General features: G+C 49.8%; 1 protein-coding gene across 1 annotated transcript; it reads left to right on the top strand.

Annotated features, from left to right (window-relative positions):
• The first annotated feature begins 12,017 nt into the window (after nt 1-12,017).
• On the top strand, nt 12,018-23,052 carry SERPING1 (serpin family G member 1). Its single transcript, XM_041003997.1, has 7 exons — nt 12,018-12,096; nt 14,427-14,880; nt 16,273-16,407; nt 17,511-17,714; nt 17,898-18,034; nt 20,289-20,508; nt 22,547-23,052. The coding sequence occupies exons 1-7, from the start codon at nt 12,046-12,048 to the stop codon at nt 22,798-22,800; spliced, it is 1,455 nt and encodes a 484-aa protein (XP_040859931.1). The 5' UTR covers nt 12,018-12,045; the 3' UTR covers nt 22,801-23,052.
• Nucleotides 23,053-24,929: the final 1,877 nt, after the last annotated feature.

A 24,929-nucleotide genomic window follows, 5' to 3' on the forward strand; every position in this document is an offset into this window, starting at 1 on the left:
TCTCCGGGGCTAGGATACAAATCTCCTCCTGTCCTCCTGTTCAGCTCTGCGGTCCCCCCACTCTGTGCATATGACCTCCTGTTAAGAGGCTGTCAGGATCACTCCTGGATCCCACTGTATGTCTTTATAGTTTTTGCTAATGTCTAATACCGATTCGAGTCTGCTGTCTATAAGTTACCTTGATAGATTATACTTAGCATCTTCCTCACATGCTCTAGGAAGGTGGAAGATTTCTCTGCTCTCCCAGCCCATTGCAGAATAACATAGGGTATTAAAAGCATATCAGGCTTTTCAGTTCTTTGATGTAGATCCTAAGCAGTCTGTCTCTCATTGATTATTGGTTCATTGGTTACATTACTATATCTTATTGCATGTGATACAGACTGTGTGAGGGTGTAATAATATTATAATTTATAGGTACTATTTTTAGGATTGACATTGTTTCACCTTAAATTAAGGAAAACATGTGAAATCTAACCTTTTGGGATTGGCTCATTTCCCTTAGCATAATGGTTTCCAGTTGGGCCCATTTGGTCAGGAACAAATGTATTTCTTTTTTTAAAAGTAGCTGAATAGTATTCCACAGAGTAGATGATCTATAGTTTCCTTATCCAGCCTTCTGTTGATGGGCATTTCGGTTGCTTCCAAGTTTTTGCAATTACTGATTGTGCTGCTATGAACATAGGGGTGCATGCTGGTTTCTCGTGTAACAGGTGTTTTGGATATATTCCTAGAAGTGCTATTGCTGGGTCATATGGTATGCAGATTTTCAGATTTTCTCCATACTGATTTCCATAGAGGCTGTACCAACCTGCAGCCCCACCAACAGTGGAGTAGGGTTCCCTTTCCCCCACACCCTCGCCAACAAGTGTTCTTGGTGATTTTTCGTATGTGAGCCATTCTTACTGGCATTAGGTGGTATCTCAGTGATGTCTTATTTGAATTTCCCTTATTGCCAGGGAACTTGAGCATTTTGTCATAAGTTTATTTGCCATTTGGATTTGTCCCTTTGTGAAGTGTCTGCTCATTTCCCGTGCCCATTTCTTGAGGTTTGTTTGTTTTGCTGTTTTGGTTGTTCTGGAGATCTTTGTACATTCTGGAGATTAGCCCTTTATCTCCTGTGTAGTGTGCAAAGATTTTCTCCCATTCTCTGGGTTGTATTTTTACTTTGTTGATTGTTTCCCTTGCTGTACAGAAGCTTCTTAGTTTGATGAAGTCTCATTTGTTTATTTTAGTCTTGATTGTTATTGCTTTTGGTGATTTTTTTTTTTTTAGGAAACAGGGCCCACACCTAAATCTTGCAGGGTGTTTCCAACTTTTCTTCCAAAAGTTTGAAGGTTTCTGGATGTAGGTTTAAGTCTTTTATCTATTTAGATTTGATCTTAGTGTATGGTGAGAGATGTGGGTCCAACTTCTTGTTTCTGCAGTCTCAAGTTGCTTCTGTGTAGGGGGAAAACGAAGGTCCTTGGTTGATTCCCAAGTGACTCCTTGATCCCCTCGGCCAGACACACACGTCCTCATGGATCATCATTGAACAGCCTCTGGAGTGTCTCCCCGTTGTCTTGGCCTGGACTGCAGTTTCTGCCTCTAGAACTTTTGACTTCTTGTTTTAGAGAGACATATTGCTTGGTTCAAGTAACGCTTGTGAAATATCTTCTAGGAGAGTGGGAATGGGTCAATGATTTGGGAATATAACGGTAAAAATGACAGAGAGGGTCCCTGTTTTTGTGTATTTTACACATGGTGGGGAACACAGATAAGAATCAAGAAAATCTAAGAGCAAACAAAATGATTATCCTTCTTGTAAAGAATGAGGCAGAAAGCCAAAAGGAGAGTATGACAAAATACTACTAAAGATAATAATACTATTAATAATAATAGATGGCTGGAAAGGCTTCCCGAAAGGACCATTTGAAGATCCTGCTTAGGGCAGGAGCTGGGCCTGGCAGTTAAGAGCCCGGATTCAGTATCACAGTGCCTGATGCCAAATCCTGCCTCTGACCTCCTTCCAATGTAGACCATGGTGGATAGCAGGTGGTGGCTCAACTAATTAGCTCCCTTCTATTCATGCAGGAGACCTAGATTAAGTTCCTGGTTCCTAGCTTTTGATGCAGTCCAGCCCCAGCCTTTGTAGACATTTGGAAAGTGAATCTGTGGATGAAAGATTTGTGTTGGTCTCCCTCTCTCTGTTTCTCAAATAAATAAACAAATTAATTTAAAAAGAATTAGGTGTGGGGCAGCACAGTGATGCACAGGCTAATCCTCTATCCTGTGGTGCCGCCATCACATACAGACACTGCCCCACACTCTGATCCCGCCCCCTGCTTATGCCTGGGAAAATAGTGGAGGATGGCGCAAGTCCTTGTACCCACATGGGAAATCCAAAAGAAACTCTTGGCTCCCAGCTCCAGATCTGCTTAATTCTGGTCATTATTTGGGGAGTGAACCAGCAGGTGGAAGACCTCTCTCTATCTATCCTCTCTTTCTGTAAAAATCTCTCTTTCAAATAGAAGTAAGTTTTTTTTTTTTTTTTTTTTTTTTTTAATTAGGGGCCAGTATGGTGGCACAGTGGGTTAAACCACTATCTGCATTGCGAGCATCCCATATGAGTGCTGGTTTGCATTCCAGCTACTTCACTCCCCATCCAGCTCCCTACTAATATGTCTGGAAAAGCATTGGAAGATGGTTCAAGTACCTGTGCCTCTTCTGCCCATGAGGGAGACCTGGATGGAGTTCCAGGATCCTTGCTTTGATCTGGCCATCCCTTGCCATTGTACTCATCTGGGGAGCGAATCAGAGAATGGAAGATCTCTCTATCGCTCTCTCTGTAACTATGATTTTCAATTATTAAAACAAATCTTAAATTTTTTAGAAAGATCTCAACCTGAAATATGACCCAGCCATGCAGAAAGTTGGGAAAAGGAAAGTCCTGGTCCAGGGAACAGAAGAGCAGATTTTAGAAACTTCTAGAATAAGATAGAATAAGAAGTTAGAATAAGATAGATAGAATAAGAAGATAGATAGAATAGATAGAAGATAGATAGAATAAGAAGATAGAATAAGATGGATAGAATAAGAAATTTTAGTAATAAAGGATGAGTTTGGACGAGGGCAAAGAGATTAGTTTTGGCTCAATCTCGCTGGTCAGGAGAGAGAATTTGGGTAGGTTGGTTGGTTTGTTTTTGTTTATTTATTTAATTCATTTGAGAGGCAGAGGGACTGAGAAAAAGGGCGCTTGTGTCTACTGCTTTACTCCCCAAATGCCCACAGCAGCTGGGGCTCGCAGGGCCAAAATTGGGAGTTGGGAACTTAATGCAGGTCTCCCACGTGGATGGCAGGAACTCAGTTACTTCAACCACTGCCGCTGCTGCCTTCCAAGGACTGCCTTTGCAGCAAGCTGGAGTCAAGAGCTGCAGCCCCGGGCCCTTTGACGTGAGATCAGGGTGTCCAAGCGGTGTATTGCCAGGCTAAGCGACTGCTCCCAGGAGAGCAGTCCCTTGATCATAGATGGCAATGTTTCTTGAATGAATAACTAAACAAGTGATAAACTTGACCCTGTGGCAATGAATAATTTTTATCCTATCAAAAGACTGTTTTAATAGAATAAAAGACAAAAAAGAAATGAAAGGACGGCATTGTGGCTTGCTGAGCAAGCTGCTGCCTGCATTGCTGACATCCCATACAGGCATTGGTTCAAGTCCCAGCTGCTCCCCTTCTGATCCAGCTGCCTGCTAATATGTCTGGGAGAATCAGCAGAGAACGGCCCAAGGGCTTGTCCCCCGCACCTGATGGGAGACCCAAAAGAAGGTCCTGGCTCTTGGCTTTGCCATGTCCCAGCCCCAGTGGGAGTGAACCAGTGAGCTTCTCTCTCTCTCTCTCTGAAACCCTGCCTTTCAAGTAAACAGAATAAATGTTTTAAAAATGAAAGGATGCAATACAGTTGCAGCATATGTTTGTGAACAGAAAGTGCTGCTAAATTAGAAGAAAAGACGCAATATAAAAATGGGCAAGTGTAAGTGAAGGTGGACTAACAATCCTGACCATCATCCCCCACATCTAAGTCCCTTGTACACTGTAAGCTGCAAAAATTTACTTCTTGCTCATGTAACATCTAAAACTGATATTCCTGATCAGAAGACTCATTCCGACATCCAAGCTGATTGACACCAGCCATCATCAATATGTGTCCTGCAGAGTCATCCTGGATGTTAATATCCAGCCAGTGCGTGGGAGGAAAAAGAACTCACATGTGGGAGACTTTGCAACACCTGATTGAGATGTTACTCATGTCCCTTCCACCAGCCTTCCAATAGCTAGTTTATACACACAACTACAAGTGACATGGTGAAGTATATGGTCTAGTTTTATGGCCTAAAAACAAAAGAAACAAATTTGATGAATGGCTAATCTGTTATTTCATAAGAGAAGAAATCCAAATTGGGAAAAAACAAAACATGAAAAAGTGCTCCATCTCTATAGAAATCAGAGAAATATACATCAAGAGATTGAATAAAAGCTTAAATTATGACAGGAGATGGTGAGAAGTTGAAGAAATAGTAACTTGTATTCTGATCACTTCTGATTCATCCTGTGGTGAGGGAAGGATAGGAATCCTCGCCCTGTGCTTGGGAGGATGACCGGCACACATCCGACCCCGGGCGCATGAGCCCAGGAGCACCCACAGTCACAGGTGCCCTTATCCCAGGGAGGATACCACATCGCATCACCCGCAGACGGGAACGGAGCCAAGGGGTACAAGCTTTGCAGTTGTTGCTCTTTTTTTTCTTTTAAGATTTATTTATTTTTATTGCAAAGTCAGATATACAGAGAGGAGGAGAGACAGAGAGGAAGATCTTCTGTCTGATGATTCACTCCTCAAGTGACCTCAACAGCCAGTGCTGCACCAAAATCCGAAGCCAGGAGCCAGGAACTTCCTAGGGGTTTCCCACGTGGGTGCAAGATCCCAAGACTTTGGGCCATCCTCAACTGCTTTCCCAGATCATAAGCAGGGAGCTGGATGGGAAGTGGAGCTGCCAGGATTAGAACTGGCACCCATATGGGATCCAGCATATTCAAGGCAAGGACTTTGGCCACTAGGCCATCGCGCCGGGCCCTGTAATTTTTTTTTTTTAAGATTTATTTTATTTGGGTTTGGTGCACTACTGTAGCAGTTAAAGTTCTCGCCTTGAACGTGCCGGGATCCCATATAGATGCCAGTTCCTGTCCCAGCGACCCCTCCTCTCTCTCTCTATATATATATATGTCTCTCCCCCTCTCTCTATATATATATATGTGACTTTGCAATAAAAATAAAATAAATCCTTTTTATTTTTAAAGATTTTATTTTTATTGAAAGTCAGATATACAGAGAGGAGGAAAGACAGAGAGGAAGATCTTCCATCCATGATTCACTCCCCAAGTGAGCGCAATGGCTGGAGCTGAGCCAATCAGAAGCCAGGAACTTCTTCCGGGTCGCCCACACAGGTGCAGAGTTCTAAGGCTTTGGGCCATCCTCTACTGCTTTCCCAGGTCACAAGCAGGGAGCTGGATGGGAAGCAGGGCTGCCAGGATTAGAACCAACACCCAATCAGCTTGGATGTCGGAATATGGAATCCTGGCGCGTTGAAGGTGAGGATCTCAGCTGCTAGACTATTGTGCCAGGCCCAAGCTTTGTAGTATTAAGAGGACAGGAGAGGCAGATCTTTGGCACAAAAGTCAGGACACTGCTTGGGACATCTGCCATCCCATATCAGAGTGCCTGGGTCCCACTTCCTGTCCTCGCCTCTACTGATGTGCACCCTGGAATGTGGCAGGCATGGTTCTAGCATTTGTTCTTGATGCCCCTGTGGAAGATCCAGACTGAGTTCTTGGTTCTGGGCCCTTGACTTGGATCTGAGTGTTGCAGGCATTTAGGGAATGAACCAGTAGATGCAAGATATCTCCCTCTCTGCCTCTGGAATGAAATTTCCAGAAAAAAGAGGATGAGGTGCTCTGTGGCCTCCAGGGCAGGATGTGATGGGTTGGTCTGAGTTATTCTGCGGGTTGACAGGGAGCTAAGACCCAGCACAGGTAAGTAGCAGGGCTGTTCCTGATCCTTTGTTATCGACACTGTCCGTTGAAGGGCCTACACAAGAGAGCCACGTGGAAAGAGAAATTCGCAGTGCAGACATTCAGAACTCTCAGCTTTGCCAGATGTCAAGGCAGCACGTGACGCTAAGCCTTAATTTTAGGTCTGTCTTAGTCAGGGCTCTCCAGAAAAGCAGAACCAACAGGATGCGTTTATATATAGATGGAAATGTATTTTAAGGAACTGGCTCACGTGACAGTTGGGAGTTAGGAGTCCAAACTTGATGGGATAAGCTGCCAAGCTAAAGACTCTAGGAAGATTGACAGCCCAAGTCTAAACGCAATCTTCTGAAAAAAAAAAACACCTGTCTACTCAAGAGAGATCTTTTCTCTGTTAAGGTCTTCAACGTATTGGCTCAGACTTAACTCCCATTTCAGAGGACAATGTTGAGCATGTAGCGGGTGAGGTGGGGGACTAGAAATTTCTGTGGGTCTCCCTGAATCTCTCTCCCTACTCTTCAAATAAATAAAAAATGAACAAATAAGAATAAAAGGTCCGTTGTTTTAAATGTTAATGACATACAAAACACACCTTCACAGAAACATCCAGTATAATACATGACCAAAAATGAGAGCACTGAGGCCTGTGGGACCAGTGCAATGCACTGATGGTTCGCTCACAGCTCAGCGCATGCGCAGCTCACTGTTGTCCTGCAGTGTTAACACCTTTGCCACACTGTTCAAAATGGTGCCCGATGTGCCACTACTAGAGTTCTTGAGCTGCTGGATGTCAGGTGTGAGGGCCACCCTGACATATCCTGGGTGGAACCTGTAGAATGCCACGTTGTTGCAGTTCATTGAGCCAGGAATGAGTTCACTTCCAGCTCAGTGCGTGCTCAGTCCTGTCCTATAGCCTTTGTCTCTCTAACCAAACGGTGCCCGATACAACTCTAGGGGGATGACTGGGCTATGAAATCCACCCTGTACCCTCACTGCCCTTCTGGGACCTGCTGCTCTGTCTCTGCTCCTGGTCAAATCATACAGAACAGCAGGATGGACGGTTCTTTGTCTGGGTTCACCTCCTGAGTTCCCGGTGAAAGTCCCTTCCCACCTGGTTGTTGGTGGAGTTCTGGCTGCTGGTGGAGTTCAGATCACCGTTAGCTGAATGCCGCTGGAGTGTCAGTCTGCAACAGCACACCGTTGTTTTCTCTGCTTCCCTGTGTCTGTCAGGCTCCAGGTGCCCCTCTGCTGTCATTCTGTCCTCTCCTATTTCCTGGAATGTGTCCTCTCTGCTTCACACTGGCTAATTTTTCTTTGTTTAAATGTGTCCTTACCCTATTCTGTCATCTTGATTTTCCCCACTTTTATTTTTACACAATTATTTACAAATTACATCTCACTGTGGTTTCTTTGTGACTGAAATAAAGAATTTAGACAGCCAGTGTGAATTCATTTGGGGTTACATCTCCTAACAGAAAATGAAACCCAAGGTCTAAGCAGGCTTCTAAACACACTTGCTTCAATAGGCAAACTTGCTCACTGCATTCACAGCTAGTTTATGCTCACCTTACACACACCAGGATCCCATATGCACACCGGTTTTAGTCCCAACTGCTCCACTTCCCATCCAGCTCCCTGTTTATGGTGTGGGAAAGCAGTCAAGGATGGCCCAAAGCCTTGGGACCCTGTAGCCATGTGGGAGACCCAGGACAAGTTCCTGGCTCCTGGCTTCAGATTGGCTCAGTTCTGGCCGTTGTGTCCACTTAGAAAGTGAACCAGCAGATGGAAGATCTTTCTGTTTATTCTTCTCTGTATATTTGACTTTCCAACAAAAGTACATAAATATTTTTAAATCTGCTTTTAAAAATCCATGTGTTGGGCCTGGCATGATAGCCTAATGGTTAAAGTCCTCACCTTGCATGCCCAGGATCCCATATGGACTCCGGCTCTAATCCCAGCGGCCCTGCTTCCCATCCAGCTCCCTGCCTATGGCCTGGGAAAGCAGTCGAGGATGGTCCAAAGCCTTGGGACACTGCACCTGTGTGGGAGACCCAGAAGAACTCCTGGCTCCTCCTGGCTTCGTATCAGCATAGCTCTGGCCGTTGTGGTCACTTGGGGAGTGAATCATCGGGTGGAAGATCTTTCTCTCTGTCTCTCCTCCTTTCTGTATATCCACCTTTTAATAAAAATAAATAATTCTTTTTTAAAGAATCCATGTGCTAAATATCTGGTACCCAAAGGTTTAGGTGCATAGTACTAAATGAAAGAAAATATAATCCAGTTAGGATGTTTGAAGGTGTGGAGAGATTGGATTAGACTGGGACCTTAGGGAGGAACCTCTCATGCAAGGGGTGGACTGAGGTTGGTCTGAAGGTGACTGTGGCAAGCAGGGAAGCTGCTCCTTGCTGGTTTGCATGGGATCCAGGACGGGGAGCAGGCCTGGTGGGGGAACTTGGGAACTTCCCTACTGTTCCCCAACTTCCTCTGGGGAGCACTGGGGGCAAGGCTGGAAGCCGCCCAGGGCCAGCCCAGGCAAGGCTGCAGCACTCCTCAGCTTTTGTGTGGGCTAGATCTGGGGACAGGCCAGGTGGGGCCAGACCTTAGCACCCACTGGCACACATTAGAACCAGGACTGGGTTTGGGCCGTGCCCGGCTGGGTTAGGCTGCAACACCTGCCAGTGAGAGATGAGACTATTGGTGGGTCATGCCAACCTGGGTAGAAGGACCTGCCAGCGTACACAAGACCCAGGGCTGGGAACAAACCTGGTAGGGGGAACTCTGAGAACCCCCTGGTGGGCTGCAGATCCCACTGGTGAGTATGAGAGCTGGGGTTGCAAATACACCAGGTTGGGCAAGGCTGCAGCACCCACTGGCATGCATGTGGGCTGATCTGGGACAGGCCAAACTAAGTGGGGGTTTCAGCACCTGCTGGCGCTCACAACAGCCAAAATAGGTATGGGACAGACCAGTCTAGGCTGTGAAACCTACTGGGTCATACAAGAGCTGGGTCTGGGGGTAGACCAGGCTGAGCTAGGTTGCAGCAAGAACGAGAGCCAGGACAGGGTGTAAGCTAGGCCAGAATGGACCGCAACATGTCGGTTAACATGAAGGCTGAGAATGAATCAGGCTGAGCCAGGCTGTAGCACCTGCCAGTAAATGCCACGGCTGGAAGTGGGCCATCTCAGACTGGGCTGCAGCACCTGTCAGAACACACAAGACCTGAGGCTGAGAATAGACCTGGTAGGGGAACAGGAACTCCCTTGCTGGGCCACTGCTTCCACAATGAGTGTGAAAGCTGGAACTCGGGATGGGCAGAACTAGAGCAGGTCTAGGGGCAGGCTGGATTAGGCTGTTGCACCCACTACATGCACGAGAACCAGCTGGCAAATGCCAGAACTGGATGCAAGTCATGCCGAGCTGGAGTACTATCTCCTGGCTATAATATCCCCTGGCAGGCACAAGATCCAGGGCTGGGAACATGCCTGGTAGGGGAATTGTGGGCATTCTCCTGCCAGGCTGTGCTTATTGCTGGTGAGCACAAGAACAAGGGCTGAGGATGGGCCAGGCTGGACAAGGCAGCAGCACTTGTCATCATGTGCGAAGGCCATGCATAGGGGCAGGGTGGGCTGAACTAAGCCACAGCACCCGTGGGTATGTACGAGAACCAGATGCGATACAGTCTGGGCTGGGCTAGGTGCAGCAGAGACTGGCACGTGCAAAAACCAAGCAGGGGACAAGCCTGGAGGGGGTGTTTTTAAGGGTCACTTCAACTAGGCCGTGGCACTCACTGTATGGGTGAGGACCAAGTTTGTGGTGGGCTGGCTGAGCCCGGCCATGGCACCTGTCAGTTTGTGTGAGATTGGGGGCTGGGAGCAGGACCAAGCTTCATCCACTGACACGTGTGTTGGCTCATGTAGGTGACAGATTGAACCTGACCCTGCACTTGCTGCCACACACAATAGTCAAGTCTGAGGTCACTCGAGGCAGGTTTCCTGGGGGACTCCCCAACTAGGCTGCTGGCCTCAGATCCTAGCCACAGGGAAAATCATAAGATGTGTGGGCCAACTTTTGTGGTGCATGTATAGGGACTAGGCCTCCTCAGTTGGCGATGCCCATGCAGTGGACACACGGTAAGCGGTGGATTAAAGTACTGCCTGCTGCCTTCTTTTTATTAGACTCACCCATTTCCCAGACTCCACAGGCTCACTGCCTCCCAGCTGTGTGCTGGAGCCGGGGTGGAGAAGTGGGGTTGGGTACACTGCTGTTCCAATGACTCTGATGTTACTCGACTTCCCCATGATGTATGAGGGTCCGTTGCACTACGTGGAACACAGCCTGGGGCAGACGCTGTTGGGTCTTTTCCAAGGACCCCAGAAAGACAGGAAATGTTTTATTTCCAGCCTTGGTCAGTCACTTAGAACGGCAGTTCTGGTGTTAACAGCAAGCTTTCCCGAACATTCCCAACACGCATCTCTAGTGAGATTATCTCACCAGAGACAACTTCTGATTGATTTGTTTTTCAGATGTATTTATTTGAAAGGCAGAGCTCCAAAGAGGGAGAGGCCAAAGAACAGGAACAGGCCAGGCCAAAGTCAGACCCCGGATGAAGGTAGGGGGGAGTCTTCATCCCGGTCTCCCACGTGGGTTCAGGAACCCAACTATTGGCCATCCTCAACTGCTGGCCAAGACACGGTTGTGGGGGAGCTCAATTCCACAAGATCAACCATTAAGTATATTCCAAGTATGGGCTATCCTTAAAGTTTTTTTTTTTTTTTAAGACTGTGTTATTGTGTTTCTGCAATTCAGACTTCAGTGGGCTTTCTGTAACTGATCTGGCCACCCAAGGAAGACAGGCAAGTAGCAAGCAGGAAAGTCCCTCACCAGGGTGACGCAGCTTGCCTGCCAGGCCTCAGCCTGGTCTCCCGCGGTGCTCCATTCAAAGACGTGTACTTTGTGGAAGGTCAGTGAGTGCCTGCTGAGCCACGGGCCTCCTGCCCCTTGTCATCACTGAGACAAAGGCAGTGCCGCCTGACCACTGACTGCCGAACTGTGTCAGAACACCCACCGGCGTGGGAGGGCGGAGCAGGATTTTAGGAGCCTTAAATCCAAGTCCAGGGTTGTCTCCTAGAGAGGGTGAACTTGGGGCAGACGCGGTTACCCTGAGGATTTGCTGAGATGTTTCCGTGGAAATTTGAGGGCCCGCTGTTTTTATCAGGACGGGAGATGCTGGAGGAGGAGGAAGTCCCGTGGCACAGAGCCCAGAGCTGCCCACGACCTGCTGCCACCCCAGCTCCGCACCGCCTTCGGGCTGCGATGCCTGACCCGGGCCACGCAGCGGGACCGAGCGATCGGGTCCATGCTCATTTACGGGAAATCATGGGTCGATCCTCCTTAATTTGTAACCGGGCAGTGTCCTGGGCCAGCCAATGGCTAAGGCTGCCCCCACCCCACCCCACCCTCTCTGACCCTGTGGGACTCTCAGTGTCCACGAAGCTGCCCCGTGACCAGGAGTCGGGAGCAGGTTTGGTGCGGTGGGGTGCCCGGTGTGGGACACACAAGCTAGAGATCCGGGCAGGGGGTCCCCTCTCTCCCTTTCCTCCAGCTGACTTCTGCCTCCTTCTCGCCCTCTCCCCTTCCCTCAGGGCGGTGCTGCCCAGCCCCCTCGGGCCTCCCCTCCCTCTACCTCCGACCTCTTTGTTTGGGCGAAAGCAGGACCCCCTAGCCTGAAACAGATGGACCGAGACCCGGGGATGGGGGTGGAGGGGAAGGGCCAGCCGGTGCCGGGAAGAGAAAGCAGTTTGGGGAAAACAAAACCGAGGGAGGAGCCGGGGAGGAGGTGACCCCCGCGGGGAGGAGGCGGGAATTCGTGGGGAGCGGCCCCGGGGGCGGGCCAGGGGTGGGCAGGAGGCCCCCGGGCTGCAGGCTGCGGCTGGCTTGACGCGGGTGGCTCTGCAGGTCGCGGCTGACGTCGCAGCCCAGATGGCCTCCCGGCTGACCCCGCTGACCCTCCTGCTGCTGCTGCTGGCTGGGGTAAGTGGCCCCTCGGCGGGCAAGGAGAGGCGGGGCGCCGGGATTAACCCATCAGGCCCCGCGGAAGGGGGAGCTCGAGTGTGATCCTTGTCCGGAAAGGAGGCTCCGAGCTCCTACGGGGTTGCGAGTTCTAATCTCGGCCTTGTGGTCTTGAGCAAGTCACTTCTCTAAGCCTCCTGGATTATAAAAAATGGATCAGAGACCGCACCCTGGCCAATGCCCGCTTGGCAGCGGATTCATAGAGGATCAGGAAACTAGTTGAGCGCTCACAGCAAGGAAACCGAGCTGCATTGAGTGGAGTTTGAGGTTGTCAGGGTCTGGGAGAGTGGGGCAGGTCAGTTAGGAATGGTAGTGAGCATTCCAAAGCCTGGGCAGGGGTCAGTTGCAATGGGGAAGCAAGCCCAGGGACAAGGTGCCATAGCCTAGCAGCTAATCCTTGCCTTGCATGCGCCAGGATCCAATATGGGCATGTCTTGGCTGCGGCTCCACTTCCCATTCAGCTCCCTGCTACAGTTTGACCCGATCTGACCCCAGGAGCCAGGAGCCTCTTCCAGGTCTCCCGCGCGGGTGCAGGGTCTCAAGGCTTTGGCCGGTCCTTGACTGCTTTCTCAGGCCACAAGCAGGGAGCTGGATGGGAAGTGGAGCAGCCGGGATTAGAACGGGATTAGAACGGGAGCCCATAGAGGATGCTCAGGCCACAGGGTGGAGCCTGTTGTGCCACAGTGCCAAGCTGGTCCCTGGTTATTTATGATACCCACGAATGCGGTTGCAACCAGAACTTTGAAAGATAGTATTTATTTATTTATCTCTAAGATTTATTTTTAATTGAAAGTTAGAAACAGAGAGAAGGAGAGACAGAAAGGAAGATCTTCTGTCTGACAATTCACTCCCCAAGTGACCATGGTGGCCAGTGCTGCGCCAATCCAAAGCCAGGAGCCAGGAGCCTCTTCCAGGTCTCCCACATGGGCACAGGGTCCCAATGCTCTGGGTCATCCTCGACTGCTTTCCCAGGCCACAAGCAGGGAGCTGGATGGGAAGTGGGGCTGCCAGGATTAGAACCAACCTCCACATGGGGTCCTAACACTTGCAAAGCAGGGACTTAAGCCGCTAGGCTACTGCACCGTTCCCAATATGTATTTATTTAAAGATTTATTTTGGAAATTCAGATATAGAGAGAGGAGAGACAGAGACGAAACTATTCTACCCACTGATTCACTCCCCAAGTGACTGTGAAGGCCAGAGCTGAGCAAATCTGATGCCAGAAGTCAGGAGCTTCTTCTGGGTCTCCCTTGCGAGTGCAGGGTCCCAAGGACTTGGTCCATCCTCGACTGCTTTCCCAGGCCACAAGCAGGGAGCTAGATGGGAAGTGGGGCTTCTGGGACAGGAACTGGTGCCCTTATGGGGGATCCTACATGTACAAGAACGAGGACTTTAACCGCTAGGCTACCGTGCTGGGACTAATACTATATCTTTTGAAAAGCACGGTTAGAGAGATGGGGAGAGAGCTCCCATCTGCTGAGTCCCTTCTTTCACAGCTGCAACAGTCAGTGCTGTGACAGATGGAAGCCAGAAGGTTCTCCGTCCTGCGTGGCAGGAGCGTGGACAGGTAGCCATCCTCTACTGCTTTTCCCAGGCCGTTAGCAGGGAGCTCTGTTGGAGGTGGAGCAGATGGGACATGAGCTGGTGCCCATATGGGCTTCTGGCATTGCAGGTGGCTTAACCTCTTACGCCACAATACCAGCCTCCAGAGTTCTTTTTTTTTTTTTTTATTTAAAGAAGATTGATATTTTTATTTGAAGTGCAGAGTTACACAGAGAAAAGGAAAAAAGGTTGTCACATCTGGTAGTTCACTCCCCAAACAGCTGCAGTGTCTGGGGCTGGGCCAGGCCAAAGCCAGGAACCTAGAACTCCACACAAAGTTCTCACACAGGTAACGGGGGCCCAAGGACAGGGGCCCTGGTCTGCTGTTTTTCTCAGGCATGTTAGCAGGGAGCCTGGTAGGAAGTGGAACAGCCAGGACTTAAAATGGCCCTCCTGTGGGATGCTGGCATTGCAGAAGGCCTGATTACAGAACAGTTGACCACCCCTTGTTATCTGCAAAGAATGCCCCTCTCTATTCCCCTACATACAAATACACATAGCATTACATTGCTCACTCTGAGGAAGTTGTGGTAATGGTCTCAGAACTGGCCCTTCGCCCACCAGGCTATCCTGAAATTTGCTGTCTTCCTCATCATATTCTCTGTATCCCTGCTTTCTCTTTTTGCTTTGAGTGTTGAAGAGGACAGTACCTCAATAAGAAAAATAAAGCTCAGTTTCTTGGCCCGCAGGATAGAGCCTTCTCAGATCCTGATGCTGTCAGCCCCAGTTCCGGAGATCCAGCTGATTTGCAAGGGGAAAATAATGTGAACATCTGGGAGCCAGACACCTCCATGTGGACACCCACTCAGCCCAACGGGGAGACTTCCGCTTTGCCAACAAGCAGCTCAGCCAATGAACGACCCACCGACGAACCAAGTACCCAGCCCTTCAGCCAACACACCCAACCAACTACCCAGCTGCCCACGGATTTTCCTACCCAGCCCACTGCTGGGCCCTACTGCCCGGAGCCCGACACTTCCTGCTCCGCTGTGCAGAGACACCATGCGGCAGCTGTGTTGGGGAATGCTCTGGTGGACTTCTCCCTGAAGCTCTACCAAGGCTTCTCAGCCCTGAAAAAGGCTGAAACCAACGTGGCCTTCTCCCCGTTCAGCATTGCCAGCCTCCTCACCCAGGTCCTGCTTGGTAAGACCCTGACGGAATTCTCTCCAGGTCGTATTGAGGCCCCCGCCCCATGATTGTCACCAACCCAGAAACCATCTCCAAAGCTGTGCTTCTAGGAGGAAGCTCCCAAAATGAACTCCATGGCAACAGAGGCAGGGGGCAGAGAAGAGAGCTTGGTAATATATCTTTTTGTTCTCAAACAACTCTTCCTTTAACAATGATCCCATAGGCATGATGCTCATTGAGTCTGTGGCCTCAACAAGAATGTGTGAAATCAGGTGCTAGCCACCGACCATGGCTCACGGCAAGGCGATCGGGAGATCAAGCCATCTTGACCTGGAGCAGCGTTGTGGTGACACTGCTGCCTGATGTGGGGCAGGTCACTTAACCTCCCGAGCATGAGTCCTTGTGTGTAAAATAGAGCCGGTGCCACGTACTTACAGACACTAAGAAGCAGGCAGTCTAATGCTGACTCTCTGGGAAGTCGAAAACGTGCTAATCCTCTGCCTCCATGAGGGATTACTGTCAAGTGGCATGGGTACTTAGCCTGGTAATGACACACATTACTACAGCCGGTGGGGAGAGAGAATGAACTCCCAGGGGAGGAACTCCAGGAAGGCTGCTCAGGACAATACAGAGTCCCACTGGATGCCAACAACACCCATAGGGTCCTGCTGCCCAGGCAGGACGACCACCTCCTCTCCAGACATTCCCTGGGAGGCACGTGCCAGTCTGCCCATTGTAGTCAGTTTATTGCCCAACAGCTAGCTCAGATCTTGCCTGCGTCTTTCCCTTGTTCGCCCTGAGCCTTTCCACGGAGTCGATGTCTTAAGCCTCAGTCTCCACATCTGTATAATGGATAAAGCAATTGTCCTGATATAAAAAAGGGTCGTGGTGTTGAGCAGAGAAGCATGGAAAGTGCTCGGCACCGAGTCAGTGCTCTGTCAGTTTCAGCTGTGTTTGCACACGAGACCTGGACAGTGAGTGTGTCACGGTGAAGGAGTGACTGCAGAGCGAAAGACGTTCCCGTAGAATATCTTGGTTTCACCTCTCCACAGTCTTCTACTGTCTCTGCCTCTTTAGAGTGAAACTGTGAACCCAAACCACCCAAGTAATCATTGATGCAGGCCAGGTCATGGTTAGAACCGGCTCTGCAAGAGGAGTGCAATGTCCGGTCTTGGGGAAACAGGGAGACAGTACTCAGAACCCCTGGAGATCCTAACCGGCTCGTCCTAACTCCTTGTCCCTATCCTTCAGACCTATGTTTTTTGTTGCAATTGTCTTAGATCCCTTGCCTAGCGGGAACAACCCCACCCCCACCTGCCAGCCTGGTCCTTCAACCCTTGTTCCAAATGCGGGGCGGGGGGGTCTCCCTCTTCCGTGAGGGTAGCTCATCTCCGCCTTTTGTCTCAGGGGCCGAGGGCAGCACCAAGCAAAACCTAGAGGACATGCTTTCCTACCCCGAGAATTTCACCTGTGTCCACCAGGCCCTGAAGGACTTCACTTCCAAAGGCTTCACCTCCATCTCTCAGATCTTCCACAGTCCAGGTGAGCGGCCAGGAGGAGACACTGCCTACAGACCTGCCCACTGGTTCACCCTGCCAACAGTCACAACAGCCGGAGCTAAACCGATCCGAAACCAGGAGCTTCCTCCAGGTCTCCCACGCGGGTGCAGGGTCCCAAGGCTTTAGGCCGTCCTCAACTGCTTTCCCAGGCCACAAGCAGGGAGCTGGATGGGAATTGGAGCAGCTGGGGCACAAACCAGAACCTATGTGGGACCCTGGCATTTGCAAGAAGACCAGCCAATTGAAGCATTATACTGGGCCCTAAAAATAAATCTTAAAAAAATGAAATAAAATAAGTCTTTAACATAAGTAAATCAATGCATCTGATCCAATCCCTCCTATTTGAAAAAAATAAATAAAACCTTTTTTCTTTTTTAGCTATAAAAGCGATACTCATTCATTCTAGAAAACTGAGAAAACACAGAAAAGCAAAGAAAAAAGGAAATTCAGCTGTCAGAACATCCTCTTTCAAAATATGGCTCAGACATGTCAAAAGATATTGCACTTACTTGTGTAAATCAGTTATGTCTTTTGTCTCATTAACTTTTAGGTCGGAAAAGACAACTGGTTCCAACTTTCAGAAAATGTATTTGAAAGGCAGAGTTAGTGAGAAAAAGGGAGAGGTCTTCTATCCTTCGGTTCATTCTCCAAATGCTTGGGACAGCCAGGGCTGCAATAGGCCAAAGCCAGGAGCCTGGAATTCCATCCGGGTCTCCCATGTGGGTGCAGGGACCCAAGAACTTGGGTCATGTTCCACTGCTTTTCTAGGCCCTTAGCAAGCAGCTGGATCAGAAGAGGAGTTTCTGGGATTGGAACATTGTTCACATAGGATGCTGGTGTGTGGGCAGCAACTTAACATGCTCTGCCGCAACACCAGCTCTGAACTTGTTTCAATTCCATTTTGCCATGAGCTTATCCCTTAGAGAAGAGGAGCGGGCTGAACATCTGCTCCAGTATTCTGTGTTCCCTGGAATAAGCAGAAGGAGCCCTGGAGCAATGCCTGCTCTCGAAGCTTGCTCTGAGAAGGGGTGGGGGGTTGGTTGAGGGCACTCATACCTCCCTCTCTTAACCCACCCCCGCCCCCAGACCTGGCCATAAAGGACAGCTTTGTGAACGCCTCTCACAGCCTGTACGGCAGTACCCCCAGGGTCCTGGGGAATGACAGCGACGCCAACCTGGAGCTCATCAACACCTGGGTGGCTGAGAACACCAACCACAAGATCAGGCAGCTGCTGGACAGCCTGCCCCTGGACACGCGCCTCGTCCTTCTCAATGCCGTCTACCTGAACGGTAAGGGAGCCCTTCTCGCCAGGTCATCATTCTTCACCGGGTCCTGCGTCCTCCTCCTCTGGGTGACCTGTTCCCGTGGTCCACGGCCGGATCCCCAGGCACCACCCCCACCTTGCTAACAGGACTTTCAGCTCCTCTCCATCCTTTGCCGACTTGCATTAGAGCAACCTCTCTTCCTTCCAGCCAAGTGGAAGAAACCCTTTGATAATAAAAGGAAGATGGAGGCCTTTCACCTCAGAAACTCCGTGATCAAAGTGCCCATGCTGACTAGCAGCAAGTATCCCATGGCCCATTTCCCCGACTCCACTTTGAAAGCCATGGTGAGTCCTGAACCTTCGTTCGCCTCACGTCCGGGTGTTTTCCTGCCACTGTCCCGTCCTTTGGGGTACTTCTTTCAAAGTTCATCATTTCCACTCCTTCCAACAGTGTTTCCACCCTATCTTTTCTCTTCTTCCCTGCAACCTTGGCCAGGGCAGGCGTTGTACATTTTTTTTAACATATATTTATTTATTTGAAAGGCAGAATTACAAAGAGAAAAAGACAGAGAGAGGGATCCTCCACCTGCTATTTCATTCCGCAAATAGCCATAAAAGCCAGAGCTCAAACCAGGAGCTAGGAGCTTCTTCCTGATCTACCATATGTTCTAAGAAGGGACCAAGCACCTGGAACATCTTCTACTACTTTTCCAGGAAAATTTGCAGAGACCTTGGGGGTCTGGGTTTGAGTCCTAACTCTGCCCCCTATTCTGACTTCTGCCAGTGCACACTGTGGAGGCTCCTGGGAGTTCGTGCCACTTTCATAGCAGACCTGGAGTGAGTCCCTGGTTACCAGCTCTGTGCTTTACCCCCTTGCCTGTCATAGGCATTTAGATAGTGGATCAGTGGACAAGAGATTTATTTTTTTTTTAAGATTTATTTATTTTTATTGGAAAGGCAGATATACAGAGAGGAGGAGAGACAGAAAGATCTGTCCACTGGTCCACTCCCCAAGTGGCCGCAACGACTGATCCGAAGCCAGGAGCCAGGAGCTTCTTCCAGGTCTCCCACATGGGCACAGGATCCCAAGGCTTTGGGCCATTCTTAACTGCTCTCCTAGGCCAGAAGCAGGGAGCTGGATGGGAAGTGAAGCAACCAGGATTAGAACCGGTGCCCATATGGGATCCCGGTGCATGCTACTGCGCCGGGCCTGGACAGATTTCTTTGCTTTCTTTCTATGCCTCTCAAAAAAAAAATAATAAATAAATAAATAGATAACATGTTTAAAATAAAGTTACTTTAGCTGCTCTATACTCATTCCTTTATCCATCCCTGCACTTACCCATGCATCCATCTGGTCTCCCATTTCGGTGGTAGGGGCCTAGATGCTTGAACTATCCACTTCTGCCTTCCAAGGCATGTTAGCAGGAAGCTGGATCAGGAGTGGAATAGAACAGCTGACAGATTAGCATGGTGGCACTGCGGGTAAAGCTGCTGCCTGCAACACCAGCATCCCGTGTGAGAGCCCGTTCATGTCATGGCCATTCCACTTCCAGTCTAGCTCCCTGCATGGCCTGGGAAAAGCAACAGAAGATGACCCAAACGTTTGGGTCTTAGCTACCCACATGACAGATCCAGAAAATATTCCTTGCTTTGGCCTGGTCTAGTCACAGCCCTTGTGTTTATCTGGGAATTAGACCAATGGATGAGAGACCTCTCTTCTCTCTCTTTCTGTAACTCTGGCTTTCAAATAACTAAATAAGTAAGTCTTTAAAAATAATAATAATAATAATAAAGTAGTGTAGCTGGGATTTGAACTGGCACTTAGATATGGGATGCCATTGTCAGAAGTGGTCACTTAATGTGCCACACTACAATGCCAGCCCCTTTGATATTCTTTTATTATTACAATTTAAGATGTACTTATTTATTTGAAAGGCAGAATGAGAGAGAGGGAGCGTCAGAGATCTTCCATCCGTTGGTTCACATCCCAAATGGCCACAAAGGCCAGAAGTTGGACTGGCCCAAAGCCAGGAACCAGGAGCTTTTTCTGCTTCTCCCACATAGGTGCAGGGGCCCAAGCACTTGAGCCATCTTCTGCTCCTTTCCCAGGTTCATTAGCAGAGAGCTGCATCAGAAATGGGGCAGCCTGGGAAGCAGCTTCTGCCACTACACCACAGTGCCAGCCCCCTGATGCTCTTTTTAGATTTGCCAGTATTACCATTCTACTTGGCCACATCAGTACATAAAGCATACTTACAAACCAAAAATGAAGTGTTGCAGACTTTAGATGCAACCCATGCGGGAGAGAGGGCGCAAGCTCAGAGCTCCGACCAGCTGCCTGTGTGACCGAGTCGGTCAGAGGATCCATGGAGATGTGAGCGGACATTTGAGCCCACTCCTCTCCCTTGTACCAGCAGAGATGGACCGGCACTGCTCAGTTAGACCCGTTGGCACCTTCATCCCATAGCAAAGCCGGGACACCCAGGTCTGGCTGTTGCAGGCTGAGAACGGTGTTGGGACATCAACAATGGGAGGCCAGGAAAGAGCTGGGTAAGTATGAGTGGCCAGACTGACACAGCATCTCTCGTCCCTCCAGGTGGGCCAGCTGCAGCTCTCCCACAACCTCAGCTTTGTGATCTTCGTGCCCCAGAGCCTGAAACACAGCCTGGAGGATGTGGAGCGGGCGCTCAGCCCTGCCGTCTTCAGGGCTGTCATGACGAAGCTGGAGTCGTCCAAGTTTCAGCCGACTTACCTAACAATGCCAAAGATCAAAGTGAAAAGCAGCCAGGACATGCTGTCCATCTTGGAGAAGCTGGGTGAGCCCTGGTGGCTAAAGCTGCTCCCGGGAGGGGTCCCTCACACGGGGATAACATTCTAGACCAATTCTCCCGCCGCAATCTCAGGTTGCCCTTCAAGCCTGTGAGATAAGAGGTAACTGCTAGTATCCCATCACATCAGCAAGAAAATAGGCTCAGACATTTTCTACAATTTACCCAAAACTGCTGTGACTTACCCCAGAGCTAGTTAGAGGCTACTCAGCACTCGGGGCCAGGGCTGCAGTGTCATCTAAGCTGGTGTCCCCATAGACATGGGAACAGATGATGAGGTGAGCTGTCAGTACCCTCCTCCCAAAGACATTGGTAACAGACAGCCGCCCTGTGGGATACGCAAGAAGCCATGTGGATGGAAGGGTCTGGTGTTTGGGAGCAATGCAGAAGCTGCAGGTCCTTCGGGTTCCTGTCTAGGTCTTGCCAGTTCATTTCCTGTTACAGATCTAAGCCGCTCAACACTTAATCTCATTTTAGGGTACATTGCATCTGCATAGGGAAGACACCTTGCCTTCCCAGAACACAGCACTACCAGTTGTGCTAGGGGCATGTTCCCAGTCCCAGGTGGTTTGCTGATTCTCTGCAGACACAAGCTGATGACCTACAGTTGGATTTAGGTCTGACACATCTGCCTGCAGACAGCATTATCTCCCACGTTAGGGGCTCAGCCCCATGAGACTGAGCCCCCTTCAGCCAGCACTCATAAAATGGTTGCCCCTTGTGCTTCCGTCTGATCCTTTATAAATCAGAGGTTTTCCCAGTCCCTTCTAGGTTTCGTTCTTTGCTAGAATGGCTAACAAAATGCAGGGGAACTCACCGACTGATTACCTGATGGAGGACACGGTGAAGGCTACAGGGATGGAGGGGGAGCAACCAGAAGATGGGGCGCAGGGAGCCCCATCTGGAAAGGCAGAGGTGACAAGGGTTTTCATAGCTCTGTGCGAGGAATTAGGGACAGAGTCCAGCATACACAAAGTTGCTTTTCAAGTTTTTGAAGCAGCTGGCATGTAGCATTGCTAGCATCCCATATCAGTGTAGTTTAAGTTCCTGCTGCTTCACTTCCTGTTCAGCTCCTCATGAATGCAGCTGGGAAGTAGCGGAAGATGACCCAGGTGCTACGGCCTGCACCCACAGGTGGGACCTAGAAGAAGCTTCTGGCTCTCAGCCTCAGCCTGGCCCAGTGCTGGCTGCTGAAGCCATGTGGGGAATGAACCTGCAGGTGGAAGAGCTTTCTGTCTCTCTCTAAGTTGAGGTGTGGGTGTTGTAGCACAACCGTTAAGCTACTGCTTTGAATATCCACATTGCACATCAGTGTACCTGGGCTCTCTGCCTTTGCTTCTGATCCGGCTTCCTGCTAATGCACACCCTGGGAGGCACCAGCTGTAGGTTCAAGTGCGAGGGTCCCTGCCACCCACGTGGGACACCTGCTCGACGTTTTGGCTTCAGTGTGGGCCCATCCCTGGCTGTTTCAGGCATTCAAGTAACGAACCAGCAGATGGAAGAGACTGTTCTTCTTTCTCTCTCTCTCTCTCTCTCTGTCTGTCTTTTAAATAAATAAAACTTGGAAAAAATAAAATTAATAAAAAACAATGTTAAAGTTGATTTGGTGCAAAAAAAAAATGTGAAATCCATGCATACGTGTGTTGTTTTCAAAACGTTCATTTTCCGTGTACATTTTGAAACACCCTGCATTTATTGCATACTGTTTCACAGTATCACAGCGTTATGCATGACATACGACCTGTCTCTGATATGCTACCTGTCTCTCAAGGTCCCTAGAGGCAAGCAAGCAAGGACATCTCTTTTCAGTTTGGGGTGGGAGGTAAGGAGTGGTTGTTCGGTCCAGCTGGTAGACAATACCCAGAATTGGGCCAGAAGGCACGAGTTAGGATCCAACAAGCAATAGAAAGGGGAAAAGAGAATATTGGGGCTCCCAGCAGGGGCAACCCAGAAAAGTAAGGGTAAAAGTTTCCATCCCTGAGGGTTTGCTCATCTCTGCATTTGTTTTTCCCCACTCTCGCCCTAGACTTCTTTGACTTCAGCTACGACCTCAACCTGTGCAAGATGACAGACGACTTGGACCTTCAGGTGTCTACCATGCAGCACCAGACTGTGCTGGAGCTGACCGAGACGGGCGTGGAGGTGGCTGCCGCCTCGGCCGTCGCTGTGGCCCGCACTCTGCTCACGTTCGAGGTGCATCAGCCCTTCCTCTTCCTGCTCTGGGACCAGCAGCACAAGTTCCCTGTCTTCATGGGGCGAGTATATGACCCCAGAAACTGACACCTGCAAGGGGCCAGGTGAGGACGAGCCTTCCTGCCTGAGCCGCAGCACTGGAGGTACAGTCCTGCTGCCACCCGTCTGGACCTAGCTTCCCAGGTACCTCCCATCCCGAGGGCTCCCTCAGCACCTGACAGAGGCACCTGCTCCCATCAGCCCCTCCTTATGCCTTTGTCATGCTCTCCAAACCACTTTTTGCAGCTTTCTCTGGTTCAAGTTGACCATGCTCGACAAATAAAAAACTGGCAGACCATGGCTTCTTCTCTGCTTGGCCTTTGGATGTGGGCTGTTTCAATTCCAGAGCCATGGGGGCATTAGCCAATTGATGCTGTGCAATAAGTCACTCTAAATGCAGCGGCTTGGCACAGCAACCACTGATTATTTCGTGTAAAAGTCAGGGTTGGCTGAATGGTCTTGCTGATGGGACCTGGACTGGGCTGGGCTTCCCTGGGCTGACTCACCTGGGTGACATGGTGGGTTGGTTGATTGGGAGATAACTAGTCTTCAGTGACTTTCTTTGGGATATGTGGCTTAACTCCACACATCATCCACATCCTTCCCACAATGTCAAGGTTCCAGGATAGACATCAGAAATGGGCAGCCTGTGTTCCATACCTCTTCTTGCATCAAGTTTACCAATTTCCCATAAGGCAAAGCATGTCACATGGCCAAACCTCAGGTTCCGGTGACCGGGGACCTATATCATAGGCCCTGTCTTGTTTGCAAAAATGACAGTGGGTGACATAGTTTGGGACTTATACGGGCAATCTGCTCAGAGCTCTGCAGACATTTAGTCCTCACAACAGTTGTCAGGTAGACTCGGGGAAGCCACATATTGCCCAAAGTCACTCAGCTGAAAGAGTTGGCAGAGCAGCTGGGATCTGAAAACTCATCTTGTGACTCAATGGCTATGCACATAGCCATGAGCTTGTGTGTCTCTGCCCTGCCTCCAGAAAATCATGCCTGTAGGGACAGGTGCTTGGGGCAGTGGTTAGGATGCTGCTTGGATGGGAGCAACTCATCAGGCCAATCCTCCACCTACAAGCACCAGCATCCCATAGGGGTGCTGATTCGTGTCCCAGCTGCTCCACTTCCCTCCATCTTCCTGCTTGTGGCCTGGGAAAGCAGTGGAGGATGTCCTGAAGCCTTGGGACCAAGCACCCACATGGGAGATGCAGAAAAAGTTGCGGACTCTTGGCTTCAGATCAGCTCAGCTCTGGCCATTGTGGCTATTTAAAGAATGAACCGGTAGATGGAAGATCTTTCTCTTTATTTCTCCTCTCCTTCTCTGCCTTTCCAATAAAATAAATAAGTCTTTTTTTTAAGATTTATTTTATTTTTATTGGAAAGGCGGATATACAAAGAGGAGAGACAGAGAGGAAGATCTTCCACCCGATGATTCACTCCCCAAGTGAGCACAACGGCCCAATCCAAAGCCAGGAGCCTCTTCCGGGTCTCCCACGAGGGTGCAGGGTCCCAAAGCTTTGGGCCGTCCTTGACTGCTTTCCCGGGCCACAGGGAGGGAGCTGGATGGGAAGTGGAGCTGCTGGGATTAGAACCGGCACCCATATGGGATCCTGGGCGTGCAAGGTGTGGACCTTAACCACTGCGCCATCGCGCCGGGCCCAATTAATAAGTCTTTTTAAAGGTGTTTCTTGGGCCGAGTGCGGTAGCCTAGGGGCTAGTGTCCTCTCTCCTTCCCTTCCATCCCTTTGTCTCTCTTCCATCTTTATGTCTCTTTTCCCTCCACTGTCTGTCTCCCCCACCTGTCTCCCTTCTCTGCTTGTCCCAGCATTGTCAACATAAACATGCCCACTGAGGTTTCTAGAGTTCAGTGTTTAGCTTCTCTTTTCTGGACCTGCAGCCTGGTGGTCCCTGAGCCTCCCCAAGTCCCAAACAGCTCAGAGGTCTGTGTGTGTACCTCCCGTGGCCACTCATGGCGATGCAGCAGCCATCAGTCGCACACACTCATCCAGTCCCTTCCTCATGTGATCAAGATTTGGCTTTCAAAGGGAGTCTCGGCTCAAGTCCAGCTAGTGCTGCCCGAAAGGTTTCTATAGGGTGTGTCTTTTGTGAGGCCATCAAAGCCACTGGATCAATGACACCACCACTGCTACTCTGCAATCCAGAAA

The sequence above is a fragment of the Ochotona curzoniae genome, unplaced genomic scaffold (assembly GCF_017591425.1).
Source record: "Ochotona curzoniae isolate NIBS_2020 unplaced genomic scaffold, NIBS_Ocur_1.0 scaffold_3171, whole genome shotgun sequence".
In the NCBI taxonomy this organism is placed as follows: domain Eukaryota; kingdom Metazoa; phylum Chordata; class Mammalia; order Lagomorpha; family Ochotonidae; genus Ochotona; species Ochotona curzoniae.

Excerpts from the sequence above, each read along its gene's own strand:
- SERPING1 (XM_041003997.1), top strand. The coding sequence starts at position 12,046 with ATGGCCTCCCGGCTGACCCCGCTGACCCTCCTGCTGCTGCTGCTGGCT. Across the intron at positions 16,408-17,510 it reads TCAGATCTTCCACAGTCCAG|ACCTGGCCATAAAGGACAGC; the intron begins GTGAGCGGCCAG and ends CCCCGCCCCCAG. Across the intron at positions 17,715-17,897 it reads CAATGCCGTCTACCTGAACG|CCAAGTGGAAGAAACCCTTT; the intron begins GTAAGGGAGCCC and ends TCTTCCTTCCAG.